The following is a 13,996-nucleotide window of genomic DNA, read 5'->3' as shown; positions in this document are numbered from 1 at the left end:
GGATTACCCCAGGATTAAGAGCAGACCCGTCACCCGGTGACACGGTGGGGGTGGCTGCTGTCTCACCCAGCAAAAGCTGGAGCAGCGTGGGTCTGCCGCTGTCAGACTTGCAGATGAGCCAGCAAGGCGTCACCAGGATGAAGCCCCCACCGTGCAAACACCGCCATGGTACTGGACTCATTCTGCTCAAATCTGGGGAGCAAGAAGTCAAATGCAGATGGTTCACGTGTTTCTGACGGCAATGACACCGGCCACTGCACTGGTGTATGACCACACGTCCCTATAACCCTCGTACAGACACTGCCAGGACAGCCAGTCGCTCCAGCCCAGCCGGAAGGTCTGGCGCAGCTTTGGTCCCCACGGTACCGATTTCAAAATGCAATTTGAGTAAAACGCAGATAAGCCTGCTCGCTTCCAGGAGACACAGCTGCTGTCCTGCCTGACCGAAATTCAATGCAGTTATCAGGACAGAACTGCCAAGACTCAGTTTGAAATTTCACCTCCTTCGCCCCACTCCCCCCCACTGAAAACAGCAACATTTAGCAAACACACAGCCTGGGAAGCTCAAGCAGTCTGCCTTCGTATGCCTGCAGACATAATTTCCCAGCCCAGGGGCGTGCTCCGCAGCCGCATCCCCGCACGGAAACACACTTTGACCTGCACAGGGTGGATAAAGCAACTTTCCAGCTGCACGCTATCGCCGGCAGCCCCAAGCCTTTTTCTGAATGGCAGCTGCTCCGTTCAGCAGCCTGTGACTACGCAAGCAAATTGTTTCGGCCAGAGACCAAATCACACACGCACGCCCCACTGGCAACGGGCGGCTCTGGGCTCCGTGCTCTTGCACAACGCCCTTGCCTGGGCAGGCAGAGCAGTCGCAGGTCACACTCCTCCACGGGGGTTTTTTCGGGCAGCCCCCGGGCTGGACATGAACCTGGCGTTAAGGCAGGCGGTAGGGTCTGCCCTCCCCGGCTCTGCCAAAGTGCAGCCCTCCCGCCCCTGCAACCAGCCCTGGAGTTACAAAGCACTCTGCCAAGTTGGCAAGCACTAACAGAGACACCGAAAATGCGCTACCCGGTCCCCAAAACAGCAAGTGTCTGGGACACAATGTCACCACGCCGGCGAGGAAGAACAAAACGACAAAGAAAGAAACTCCAAAGAAAGGCCTCGCTGTAGGGCTGGTGCCCGGCTCCGGTTCTGCTGCCCACCGCACAGCCCAGGGTTAACTGCAATACGGTAAAACCTGGAAATGATTTTCAGGCACTCGGAAGCTCAGTATCTCACCATGAACCTGGAAAATAAGCAAAGAGGAAGGAAAAACACGATGCAGAAAGGAAAACAACCCAGAATCTTTGTGATGAAAAGCCCTAGAAAGATTCTGTCATCACCGGAGGCTCAGCTGATACCTCGTTGCATTATCAGTGATAATTAACAGCAAAAGCAGACTAACTTAAATCAAAAGGACACAGCCGCTAATATAATTCAGACTATTTATCCACCCACCGTACATCATAACAGATATTGTTAGTGATGAAGATATGAAATTCCAGAAACATGAAAGCACAGGAAACACAATCTAGATTTCAGTATAAAAATAGATATATTTTTCATTGCAACAGATAGCATTAAGATACATTACAATATTATCTAACAGCATAGCCGGGAGTTTGTAAATAAGTTTCCCTCCCCCCAACTTACCCGGCTGTATGTGTGTCTCTTGCTCTGGGCCATGCTGCCGCTGGCTTCTCTCTTTATTTTAAAGATTTATTATTTTTAGATAATGGTCTCAGTTCATGGCCAGCAGTAAGTCAGCAGAGGTTTTTCACGTTTCAGCTGATCTAACCATCATTGTGTCCCCCCCGGCGAGGCTCTGCTGGGTCGCACAGAAAGGGGAAAAAGCCCTTCTCTGGCAGAGGATTCTTTAATACAGGGATATACAAAAATCCAGCCCAGCTGATGGAGACTACTCTGCGCTAGTGCTGCTCCAGACTTGTCACCGGCACTGCCAGCTTGCTGGGTCCTAACGCTACCCGGCTCCTGGTAGAGCCGCAGGAGGAAAGGCAACCAGCCTCGGCTCAGCCACGGTAAGGCCCCGGCACGGCCGCTGGCACGGCCGCTGCTTGCCCACCCACGCCGGGGCACTGGGAAGGACAAAGCCTCCTCCTGCTTGTCCTGCTGTGCAGGCAGCACCCACTGCTGGGTGCTGGGCAGGGGCCACCCTAATTTCCTCCAGCCTGGAGCCGACCAAGACGCGTCTGGACACCACCATAGGAGCGCTCGGCGTGCCTCCCGTCCCCCTTGCCGATTGCTAAGGTTTGTCCCCATCAGCCATACCTTGCTCTTCCCGCCTGCCCTGACACCACATCCCTCCATGGCAAAGTTTGAGGGAAAATAACACCATGATGCAGGTTCTCTCCCCAAGAACCCCCAGCCGCGTATGGCACCCTGGCACCGCCGGGTAAAGGTGTGCACGCAACCACAGCGCAGGCAGATGGGAGGCATGGAGACCAAACAGTTAATCGTGGGGCATTTTTTAAAAATCAATAATTGTTCTTTCCCTGATTGATCTGAATAGATGTCTAATTGAAGTCATCAGCCCCTCTTCTCAGAGCTGTCTGCAGCGTTAATTGCTGCCTATGAAATGGCAAGCGAGGCTAACGGAGGGGCTTTGGCAAGCCACCATGCCCAGCCACCTCGTGCTGCAGCTTCTTCCACAGCTGCAAGACACCAGCACCCACCAGCAGCCTGGGATCCTGCACCCAGCCGTCCCCTCCCGGGACACCAACACATGCGGCCGTCTCCAAAACAGGGGTCGCACCATGAATTTTTATGACTGTTTGCATCCTATTTTAGCACCTGACTGCAGTGACCATAACAAAGGCAATGAACTACCTGAAGGGAAAAACCAATGTCATCAGGAAGTTTTTAAGAGGGTGAAGAGGAACCTGCTCGGAAAGTTCTTGATAGGTCAATATGGGGGCTGAATTTTTCACAATCCTTGTATTAATGAACATATCCTCTGATCCCTTGTTTCCTGCACTGCTGCAGATGACTCCTAACTATTCTATGAAAGGCAAGTAAGAAATGCAAGCTTCACATCAGCTATCTTGATGCCAGTACCTGCACTGAAACTTTGCTTTAGGAACCAGGCAGAAAAGTTTGAAAACCACAGATATACACCAAAAAGGCAGAGCATGGCACTGAACAGGGGGTGGCACATTCAGATAGAGGAAGACCAGAACATCTCACAAAATGAAGCAGGTGGTCTTGAAGGATACAGCAATCGCATTCAAAGGAATGAACTTTAAAAGACATACGACAGGGATGAACAACAAAAACTTAGCTAGAAACTAGGACTTTATCACAGGAACAACCAAGAACTCAACCAGAGCAACCCCAGACACTCACTGACCACCACAGCTACAAACTGCCCACAGTGAGCAAACAGAAGGATAACCACACCTGCCGGGCAAACCGGGAGAGGCACTCCCCACCAATGGGAAAACCCTGCCACTGCTCCAGGAGCTCCACAAGACCGCTCTGAAAAGCTACAGGGTTTTGTCAAAGCACAATTATATTTCTCATGCAAAGCAAAGGTTAAATTATCCATTGGAGAAGCACACTGCAGTCAACAGACCTACTCCACGTTACTTCAGACAGCCAGCACAAAAGGGAAGTTAAAACCTGTTCGTCACTTCCTAAGTCTCTGAGAAAGTTACAAAAAGGCCCAAGTGTCTTTCCACTCCCTTCAACTCTGTCAGCTCTAGGAGAGATCAAGGACATTAGATGCCAAAACCTGCATTATTTGAAGAAAACCCAAGTCAAACACAACCAAAACTAGTCGAACACAATGAAATTATGAAAAACTGAGACTAGCATCAGCTCAGCTAGCCCTGCACCCGTGCGGCTGAGCCAGTGCAGCAGGAGGAACCCGAACTCCAGCCTCTCCCAGCCTTCCCACGCATTGTAAATACTTTTGCATCTGCACAACCTGTCAGGCGAAGGTTCCCAAAGCTCTGCATGAAAACCTCCACTCCGGAGAAGGACAGGCCAAACCACAGTGATCACCAGAAGAGAGGAATGCAAAGCAACACCAAAGAGGGCTGGAAAGAGCAGACAGTGATGCGTTGGCTGGTCAGAAACAGGCAGTTTGTCCCAGATCAGGTCGCTCTGTCTTTCTCTACCGACCGCAGTATGACTAAAGCTGACCACTTTGGGAAGAGGATCACGGTACTCCCCCTGCACTGATCCATAAATGAAACAAAGGAGGGGTGGGATGCATCACTGCTGCAGCCCCCGGCAGTGAAGATGGTTTTGGAGCATGGGGGGGGTCTCCCATTCACATCCAACAAATCCAACAGCTGTGGGACAAAAAAACCCCCCAGGCTAAAAACACCCCTTCTGTCAAATCTCCCTCATTCCTCTACAAGGACTGTGCACGCTCCCTACTCTGCTCAGGCTCACAAGACTAGGACTCTTGTGGTTCCTCTCTAGTAAGCATTAAACCAAAATTTTTCCCTTTTAGAAAATCTGTCAAGTGCTGCTTTTAACCACAGAGGGAAGTACCACCTCCAGCTTCGGAAGTCTCCAGCAACTCACTGCAAGAATCTGGGAGGTTACATTGGAGGAAACATCACCATATTTCACCTTTTTCTAATATTCTTCTCCTCTGCAGCCGCTACTGACCACTGTTAAGACAGGCTCCTGGCCAAGATGGGCTCTTGCTCTGACCCAGAACAGACACTGTGCCATGCTCTTCTCTAGCACGAACTACATCCACTCCATTTATTGTATTTTTTTTCCTTTTTAGCCAAGGTCCACTTGATTTTACCAATGAGGGAGCTATCTATCTACACGCTGCATCTCTGCAGAACCAGGCAAGCCCTGAGCACTTCCCTCAGACTGGGAGATGCAGCAGCACACTTCCAAGTCTCCAGGAGAATGGAAATCTGGTACGTGCCTGACCATAGAACCCTGCACACAGCTCAGCTTCAGTCCTGGCTCAGGAGCAGAGGCTGCCACTTGTCTGCCCCGGAACAAGAGCAGCAAACTAGCTCGACATCGGATGATGGCAGGGTAACTCAGAGCTGCACCCCCGAAATGGAAGAGAAACCCGTTACTGGTGTTGGGGATGGGAAGAGCCCTGGGGGCAGCGCTGATTCAGGCTGCTTTCATACATATAGTTTAATATAAGAGGAAAAAAGGTTCTTGTGATCAAGGTGCGGGACAGACTCAGGAAATCTGGAATCTAAATACTAAAGTTTTTTCTGTTTTCCTGTGTGACCTGGGCCTCCAAGGCTGGGGCAGAGCCAGAGAAACAGCTGGCTGCAGCACGAGACATATGAGAACTGTGGACACAGCCCTTGGCTGAACAGAGGACATGGCCGTCTTGCACAAATATTTGAAGGGTGCTAACCCCAGCAGAGCGACAGTGGTGTTTATATTTGAAGGAGAGGCTGGAACGACAAGCAGGGACATGAAGTTAAAGAAACCCTTCCTCTAAGTACGAAGGAAACTGGGAAACAGCCACAGAATGTCAGAGGGACTTCAGAAAGTGCAGAAGGGTGAATGGTCCTGTAGCAGCCTGGGAACGGGTGATGTGGGACATTTCCCCCTCTCAAGGGACGGGAACTTACCACTGTTCTTCCCACAGAGCCCTAGGAATAACAGGACATACGCTGAAACAAGAAAAATACTAAACATCAGGAAGGTTTTCCTCCCAGCAAGACCAGCTGTAGCTAAAAGAGTATTTCTCCCTTTAAAAAGAAAATGGCAAATGCTACACAACTAATTTCTCCCTCCTCCCCAGTCCGAGTTTTCCATGTTAAACCTGAAGCGCAAGGGAGTTTTTCCCACATAAACACACAAATTTTTCCCCGAAGCATCCCAACAGAGCCCACTCTACCAGTCAGCTCAGCAGCCAGTACCCTAATGACTGATAACGAACTGGCAGGTGGTGGGGCACCGCAGACCCACCTGGGACTCCACCACTGGCATCAATGAACGAGCTTACATCAAATTCCCCAGTTTCCCCTCAGTATCACCCACAAACACAGCAGTGATGGAAATCAAACCTGGGTGAATGAAGCAACACAAAGGAGTATGCAGTGAAGGTATTTCCAGTAAGAACACACATTGAGTTTTTAATATCCAATTAGGGACTCGTTACAGTTTCATTGAAAAGCTAAAAACAGTTTTGCATAACTTGAAAACATTTTACATTTAAAACAAGCCTACGATTAACCCCAAGAGGGACAATAAGTTCGCAGCAATTTTAAGCCTCTGCAGTCTATACAAAAGCTACCAACAAAGAAAGGGGAAGAAGACTCAATTTCAGGTCACTTAAAGCTAAATTAAAATATTAGAGACCATTCAAGCTACTTGCTCGAGCATGGGCAGGCTCGTAGCAATCAAAGCACACTCTCTCTTTGTCACTACAATGCCAAGGCTGGAACCTGCCTTCATTTTCAAAGGAGCCTCTTAAAACACACAATGCTACAGAAGGACTGGAACTACAGCAGACAGTAATGACTGCCAGTGATGCTCCACCAGAGCTCCCTGAAAGCTTCCCACGGAACACCGAAGTCCTACAGCTACTGAAACAGGTCAAGAACGATAACAGAGCCACCTACACCTCGTGCTGATGGGCGCACCTCTGCCACCCAAAGACACCAGCCCTCGAGAGATGCCAAACTTCAGCACCCCCCAAGCCACCCTAACTGGCCCAAAGCCAGCGGGCCAGGCGGCCACCCAGGAAAAGCTGCAACAGCAGCAAGAAACGCTTGTTCCCTCCAAGGGCAAGACACAGGAAAGAGATCCCAACAGCAGCGCCTGAAAGTGCCGGAGCCCAGCACCCGAAAGTGTCAGAAGCATCACGCTAGAGCCAATGCACACTGCTGGAGGAGCAGGCTTGCCAGGAGCCCAGCCCACCTGGGGACCACCAACCCCGCAGCACTAGAGGGTTCTGCACTCCCTCCCGCTCGGGGACCCCAGCTTCCCACACCCACAAGACAATGGAGGACACATCTCTGAGCCCAGACCCCACACTTTTCCCAACTCTACCAGCGGGTCTTCTGTCTGCCAAAAGGCACTTGCACCTACCCATCCTCCTCCTCCCACCCTCACCACTGGAACGCGGGGGTCAGAAGGTGGGGGATGTGTGGAGGCTGCTTGGCTGCAGCGTTGGAGGGGCTTTACAGCCCCAGACCACAGCAAGGACATAAAACGTACCAACTCCAACCCTTTGCATTGAGATTTCCTAAACCCATACTGAAATAAGTATAAACAAAAAAGCAAGAGCCTTTGAAAATGCGTTTGTGAACAGATGGAGGCTGAACATTAAAATCACTGTTTTGCCAACCAGGAGGATATAATATCGACACCTTCAGGGAGATACCATTTCTTAACATAACACCATTATGTAGCACCATTCACCATTTTCTGTTTTAATTTCTCATTTACTATGTGGACTTTGGATGAAAATTAAAACTTGACAGAAAGACAAGAAGCCAAGGTTAGACAGTAGTTTTATTAGTTAACTGAAACTGCATTACATGGGGATATGTAAGGCTTTCTGTAATTAAAGCACTTTGAGTCGGTCTTAAGCAATCAGTGCAAACAAGAAAAATATCCTTAAGATGAAGCTGGCTGTTGGCTGCTGCAGCCTCTGTAGAACCGGTAGATTTCAGCCCAAAGCCTGCTCTACAGAGAGGAAAACAATTTAATTTTTTCTCCAAACTTAGACACTGTCATTTTTGGATGAACTGCTGTTTCAACCAAACAAAATAACTACGATGAATAAATCTTCCTGGCATTTCCAGAGGCTGCCACAGCTACCAGAAAATACAGCATCCCCTTTTCCACAAAAACATACCCAATTTTCTGATTCATGTTAAAGCTTTGAAATAAATTTACTGTTTGAAATAAACTTAGTTTAGCAAATCATAGGAAACACTAGCCTTAATAAAGACTATGGTCTCCCCTCCTACTGCCTGATCCCCAGCTGCACTCAAGGCAGCTCCTGCCCAGTTCATCTCAACTGCACACAATAAACCCCAAGCCTCTGACAGTCCACTGGCGTAGTTTATTCCCAAGCAACATCAGCTGCTGGGCAAGCACATTACCTGCCTCCAGATCCACCTTCACCTTTTAGAGTACCACCAAGAAAATTTCTTGTTATAATAGGGCACTGTGCGTCCCAAGCAGGAATGGTTCTAGCAGACCTCCTTGCACCCTCGATGCTGAAAAGCCAGGACTCCAGAGCAAGGACAAGGGCAGGCAAAGGCAGCGTGTTGAGCAGGGGCCGGCACACCAGGGAAGGGACCAGTGCAGCGAGCAGTAACCCCAGCACAGCCCCTTCTCCGGCATTTAGGTGTTTATTAGGCGATAACACATACCATAAAAGCTGCCTGTGTGTTTGTTCACAAATCCAAGTCAAAGAATCTCAGGAGACATGTATTCGCGTGGGAGACTGAACTAGGTCAGCTTGGGGAATACTTCACACATCAAGGTCATTCTTACCCAAGTTTGGGGCAATCTTCATTCACCTGCAAAAAAGTGGCAAATGTTACAGATCTCTGCACGTCACCCTTTACGGGTAAGGCACCGATGCTGCAGCACCCTTCCTCCCCAGGGACATGGGCCATCCTGCATGCTGTTCGCAGCCATAGCTTTGTTAGGACCCACAACAATTGTCTGGTAGCTGCCCAAACTTTCAATGTAATAATCATCATTACAGAAAAACTATCATAAAAAGCCAAGGAACACTGAGTTTAGAACCTTCAGACTTTTTGCTGAAATCTGGGATAAGAAACAGTCCACACGCCAGGTAGCTTGAACACTAACAGTTTACTCAGTTTAAGCAAACTGAGCAGGAATTTTCAAAAACCTGCAGAAAACTCCCCACTATTTATTTAGGAAGAGCAAAATTCCATCTTAGTGTATTTTTTTATATATATATATTTTATATACACACACACATCTCCCCATGAAATTGCTTCAGCAAAGCTTCTTTTTGATTTATAAGCAGCTTAGTTTTCCAGCAAACTTGTGTTCAGAAAAGAAATTTTAAAAACGGCACTTCAGGGTTCTGTCTTATATTGTGTCAATATAAATCCAGATTGAGTTTGCTGAGTTTAAGACTTTTTTAATTAAACTCTAAGCTATGCATACTCCCCCAGGTGACCTGGAAGTCAGCCTGGATTCTTGTCTATTCTTCCTGAGAAGTGGAACGATTGCAAGGAGAACTCGATCTGCCCAGTTATACCTCTGTACCAGCTCCCTCCTCTTTGAGGTTTGTTCTTGGTTATGAAAGTCAGCACTGTTCAGTGTGATGGGCAGGTATATGAAAGGCAAATTTCAGCCCTGTGGTTGGTGCAAGAGCCAGAGCAAATCTCAACTCCAGCTCCTGTTCCAGCACTGCTAGTAGGAATACAGTCTTATTTCTGTCTCCCAAGAGCCACCTATATGGGCCAATAATACAGAGAAGAATCTGCTGAGCCATTAAAAACCTTAATTAAAGTTCTCCTTTGCAATGACATCCAGTAATGGATGACTGATACTGTGTTGTTATAGTGAGACTGAAGCCCACCACGCTGACCGTTACTTCCCCATAAATTCTTCATATTTTCCATGTGTCCAAATCCTAACATGTACCATTTTATATTTAGACTGTGTCTTTTTGGAGCACAGAGCATTGCTCATCCTGTCCCCCTACACCTACAGCACAGGAAGGTTCTCGTCTGCAGCTCGGGCTGCTGCAGACCACAGCAATGCAGGCACTAGACCAGCCACATAGCCACTCCTCTATTAGAGGCATTCACCACCTAAAATAAAGCACTTTAGCCTGTGTCGCTTGTAAACAACATAATCCAATGCGTTTTGGTGTTTGAACCACAACTGCCTGACGATAAGAGACAGGGCTTGCAGGGACAGGCACCACCTTTGAAGAGAAAGCAGAAAACACCCAAATCTTGTGCCCCCGCACCCCAGCGCCTGGCACAGCACCCGGGACACAACAGCAGCTCGCCCACTGAAGGCCACACTGCCACCCAAGCACCAGGAGAAAAGTTTTCCGGACCCCTCGCCTATTCAAAAATAGGTCATCAGAACTGGGTGTCCGGCGCAACACTACCGAACGCCAGACGCAGCCAGGCCGCTGGAGGAGGGGACGTAGCCGTCACCCGAGCCCAGTGTTGTGCTTGCCACAGGGCACCCACACCAAATTTCCAAGCCAGAATGGATCCAAGGCACTAGGACCCGGCAGGCAGGCGCTGCGAGCCTGCGCCCTGCACAGCTGCACCACTGCACAGCCTCAGCCGCACCGCAGCCGAGCCAGGCAGACGCCGCTCAAGGACACAGGAGCACCCTCCGGTTGATGTTTCTTACAGCACAAATTTAATTCTTTTCTTTTTAGCTAAAACCGAAACTCTCCGGATTGCAATCAATACACCAGCAGCACCGCCCGGGAGATGGTAACCATGGCAACGGACCGAAAAGCAAAGGATGCTGCGGACCAGCCCCGGCTCCCCGGTAGCAGGAGGAGGTCAGTCGATTTTAGCTCATCTCCATCAAAACAACTCATTCATTATTTCACAGCTGAGCACCCTTCCACAGTCACCCAGTCCCAGCCATCAATGCATCTGTGCCATTTAGCCTTCCCTGGGTTTAATTACATCAAGAACAGCTGATTTAAATATATGCCTGCTCTGCTTTACTGCTCAAAGATTTAGAACAACCAAAACTGTTTATCCCTTGTGAGACTTTGACCAGCTGCTGGAAAAGCAGCTGGTGCATTTCAGCATGCATACAACGCCTTTTCTTTCTTTTCTGAGCAATTATCATCCTTAACAAACTTCTCTCCTTCACTCGTTATGGAATTCCCGGCCAGCAAGCCCCCCTTCCCTCACAGGGCAGGTAACTGAGGGCACCCACAGTGAGGCACAATGCCCCCTCTCACCGATCTGCGGTGGCATTCTCTGGGGCTGCGAGTCATTTTACCATCCATAAAAAACAATCAATCAAAAACCTAGCAGAAGAGCATTCCTCACAGCCCGTTTTCTTCCTTACTGTTTTGCATTCTTTTGGTGTTTTTCAAAGAAACAAGACAGATTCGCAAGCTCTTTAGGAATGGGTGCAAAACCCCCTGCAATTTAGCTTCCGCAAGCCCCGCTTGGTATTTGGGGCTTTATTGTGCATTAGTACAACACAACCGCCCAAAGGAAAGCCTCAGTTCCCAAAGCTGTAGCTCCTGAAGCCTCCCTTCTATTAAAAATAAACTAAAATTGCTCATTGCTCCCCCTCAAACATTTCTAAGGAACTTAAAAGTGCCTTGCATTTAATTTAGCAAGACACCCTCCTGAGTGCCTGTGAAGTAGGTCACAGTCACTGTCTCAGCTTCATGTTTGGGAACTGAGGGAGAAAGAAAAGGAAAGATGAAATTGGTCCAAGGTTACGCAGCAAGACCTTGACAGGATCTTAAAAAAAACCCCAAACATAACACCCACATCCTATTTAAAGACCAGCCCTTCCTGGTGAAGTCAACGGCTAACACCAGGGAGCTCCACCAGGCATAGCGCAGGGAATCTCGTGCCGAACATAAATGAACTAGGAGTTTTGTTAACAAAAACAGAAGAAGCGCTGTGCTGAGTTTTGTGCTCATCTCTGCAATGCTGCAGAATGCAACAACTCTATGCACAGAGAGGTTTTGCTTGATGCACACTGCAGGAGCTTATCCTGTCTGTGAAACCAGCCATGATTTACTGACATAGCATGTTGTCAGCAAAGCCACAAAGAAAGGTATAATTTAGCAAGAAGAGGTTTAGAATCAAGAGGCTCTCACCTGGCAGAGCCGATGGGTGCAGCCAGAGGGAACGACCCCCATACAGTTCAGCTGCAACAGAACAGCAGCGTGTCACCACCCAAAACTTACTGCCCTCAACACAATGAAAGACCCATTTAACAGCAAAAGCCTAGCACAGCTCCTCAGCTCACATGCACCTGGCAAATGTTTTGGGGAAACTCCTCTGGGGGAGGCTGGCGGAGTAGACAGCAGTGCCAGTGAGCAGGGAAGAGGGATTACACTGGTGTCTCTGGGAAGAGAACACAGTAGCGCCGGGACCGGTCTCCTCTCTGAGGGTTTGCACCCTCTTGGAGCACTGCTTTACCCCTGCAGCAGAGACACGGCGCTCTCCCTTCGCATATCCACCTCTCTGCACTGCCGGGGCACGGGACTGGCTCTTCCGCTGCCCCCAGCACGAGGCCACGGCAGACATGGGGTGACACCGCGGCAGTGCCAGCGGTGCGAGGCAGTACCACCGCAGCCATGGTATGCTTGGGCTGAGCGTGAGGGACACTCCGTGACACAGTTCAAACGTGGGGCTTGTGTCCCTCACGTTGCAGAGGGGAAAATTAGTTCCTTCAAAGGCAAAAATAAATGCATTGATCAGAAAAATTGAAGACACTGATTAAACACAGCAATGCTAAGCACCAGTGTTACACGTGGGCAGATGCACAGCTTTTAAAGCACGCCCTTCGCGGACTACAAACAGAAGTATGTGGCCCAGCCTTAATTTGATCAATTATTCAAATATTCTGCTGACTAACGAGGGCTCCAGTTTGTACTTTCATGTACCCAAGAGACAGAATTCTCAGCTAGAAAAGCTATAGTGGATCTTTACTAGACTACATGAAAGGAAATATTTGGCCATAGCAATTCTGCTTTTCTTCTTGGCCGCTAAACAGCCATAATGCACACATGCAAATTAGCCCACTTATCAATTATCCAAAGGCTGAGTCACTCCTGCCCCTCCTCCAAATCCAAATTTTTCCAATCCAAAAGCTGGCCCCTCCAGCTTGTGCAATTTCCACTCCTTCTTAAATGCTATTTCTTAAATCTTCTCTTCATTTCTCATAATGTTTTGGCTCAACCTTTAATTTCAAACCAGTATTTCATGCAGAGGGGGAAGATGCAGGTTATCCATATGAACTTCCCGTTCCCCAGCACAGACACCTTCACAGGTCAAAACAGCTCTGCAAGCAATACCTGCTGCCAGGAGGGGCTGGAAACCACGCTCTGCTCAGAAGCGAGATTTCCTTGCGTTTCACAAATAAGAAGCTCCAGCTTGCTGAACATTTAAAGTTAACATTAAGGGTTACGACTGCAAAACAAGCTCTGTCTTTACTGTGCTAGCAGAGGAGTTTCCACAGTGACTGTGGTTTTTTTTTTTTCCTGTGGTGCAGATTCCTTCATCCCAAACAAGTCTGCCATGGAACTGTTCTGCCACACCCTGTGCAAGGAAGCCGGTCACCATTTCTCAGATGGACTGAAGGTTTCCAGCACCACACTGAGGAAAAAGGTGAATTACACTGGAAACAAACCCCGAAACATGTAGCTACAAACAGCAGTTGATTAAAGTGAAAGGTGACACTTACTTTTTTTATAAAAAAAAAAAAAAGTTAATGTGAGTGTCTCTGAATACTGACAGCTCTGCTCCTGTAACACTCCTCAAGGCCCACCGGCCTCTTGGACCTGCCCTCATCGGTCTTTCTATTTGCTGCTGGAAACATCTGCATGAAACAGTATCTCTTTTTCTAGAGGCAACTCACATGTTTAGTCCCTGGTCTCAGACGACTGCTGCCGTTACCTGCAAAGGTTTCCTTCTTCCAAATGACCAAGCCCCCAGAGCCGGGCAATGCTGTCAGGGCCGTAGGCACTTGTGCCACAACAAACAGCTGTGCCCAGCCTTCCCCAGCAGTGCTGCAGCCCACTGAGGGGTCAGGGGGGCTCCAGAGCAGGGGAGGGGAACAAAGATTCCGCCCACAGCACCGCTGTGAGCCCCATGCTGCCTGTGTGAGCACAGTGCTGGCAACAGGGAACCCAAGGTGGGGGGCTCAGTGCCCACCAGGACAGGTGCTCCCCCTCCCCACAGAGCTGCTCCCCACCTCTGTGGTGGTGGTGGGGCCCAAATAATGAGAAACCTTGAGCTACCCCACGGGGGGG

General features: G+C 49.0%; 1 protein-coding gene across 1 annotated transcript in view; it reads right to left on the bottom strand.

Annotated features, from left to right (window-relative positions):
• The window catches only part of DCTN1 (dynactin 1), an 83,206-nt gene extending 69,916 nt beyond the window's left edge, over nt 1–13,290 (bottom strand). Inside the window, exons 1-2 of the mRNA XM_010568486.1 lie at nt 13,040–13,290; nt 8,394–8,543 (exon numbers count right to left, since the gene is read on the bottom strand). Of these exons, the coding sequence (XP_010566788.1) occupies nt 8,394–8,396 (3 nt within the window). The 5' untranslated portion in view covers nt 8,397–8,543; nt 13,040–13,290. The remainder of the gene's footprint in view (nt 1–8,393; nt 8,544–13,039) is intronic.
• Between the last annotated feature and the right edge of the window lie 706 nt (nt 13,291–13,996).

This window comes from Haliaeetus leucocephalus, unplaced genomic scaffold (genome assembly GCF_000737465.1).
Source record: "Haliaeetus leucocephalus isolate CR32 unplaced genomic scaffold, Haliaeetus_leucocephalus-4.0 Scaffold245, whole genome shotgun sequence".
NCBI classification, from domain to species: Eukaryota; Metazoa; Chordata; class Aves; order Accipitriformes; family Accipitridae; genus Haliaeetus; species Haliaeetus leucocephalus.
Note: the sequence above shows the minus strand (reverse complement) of the source record. Positions and strands in the feature narration are given on the sequence as shown.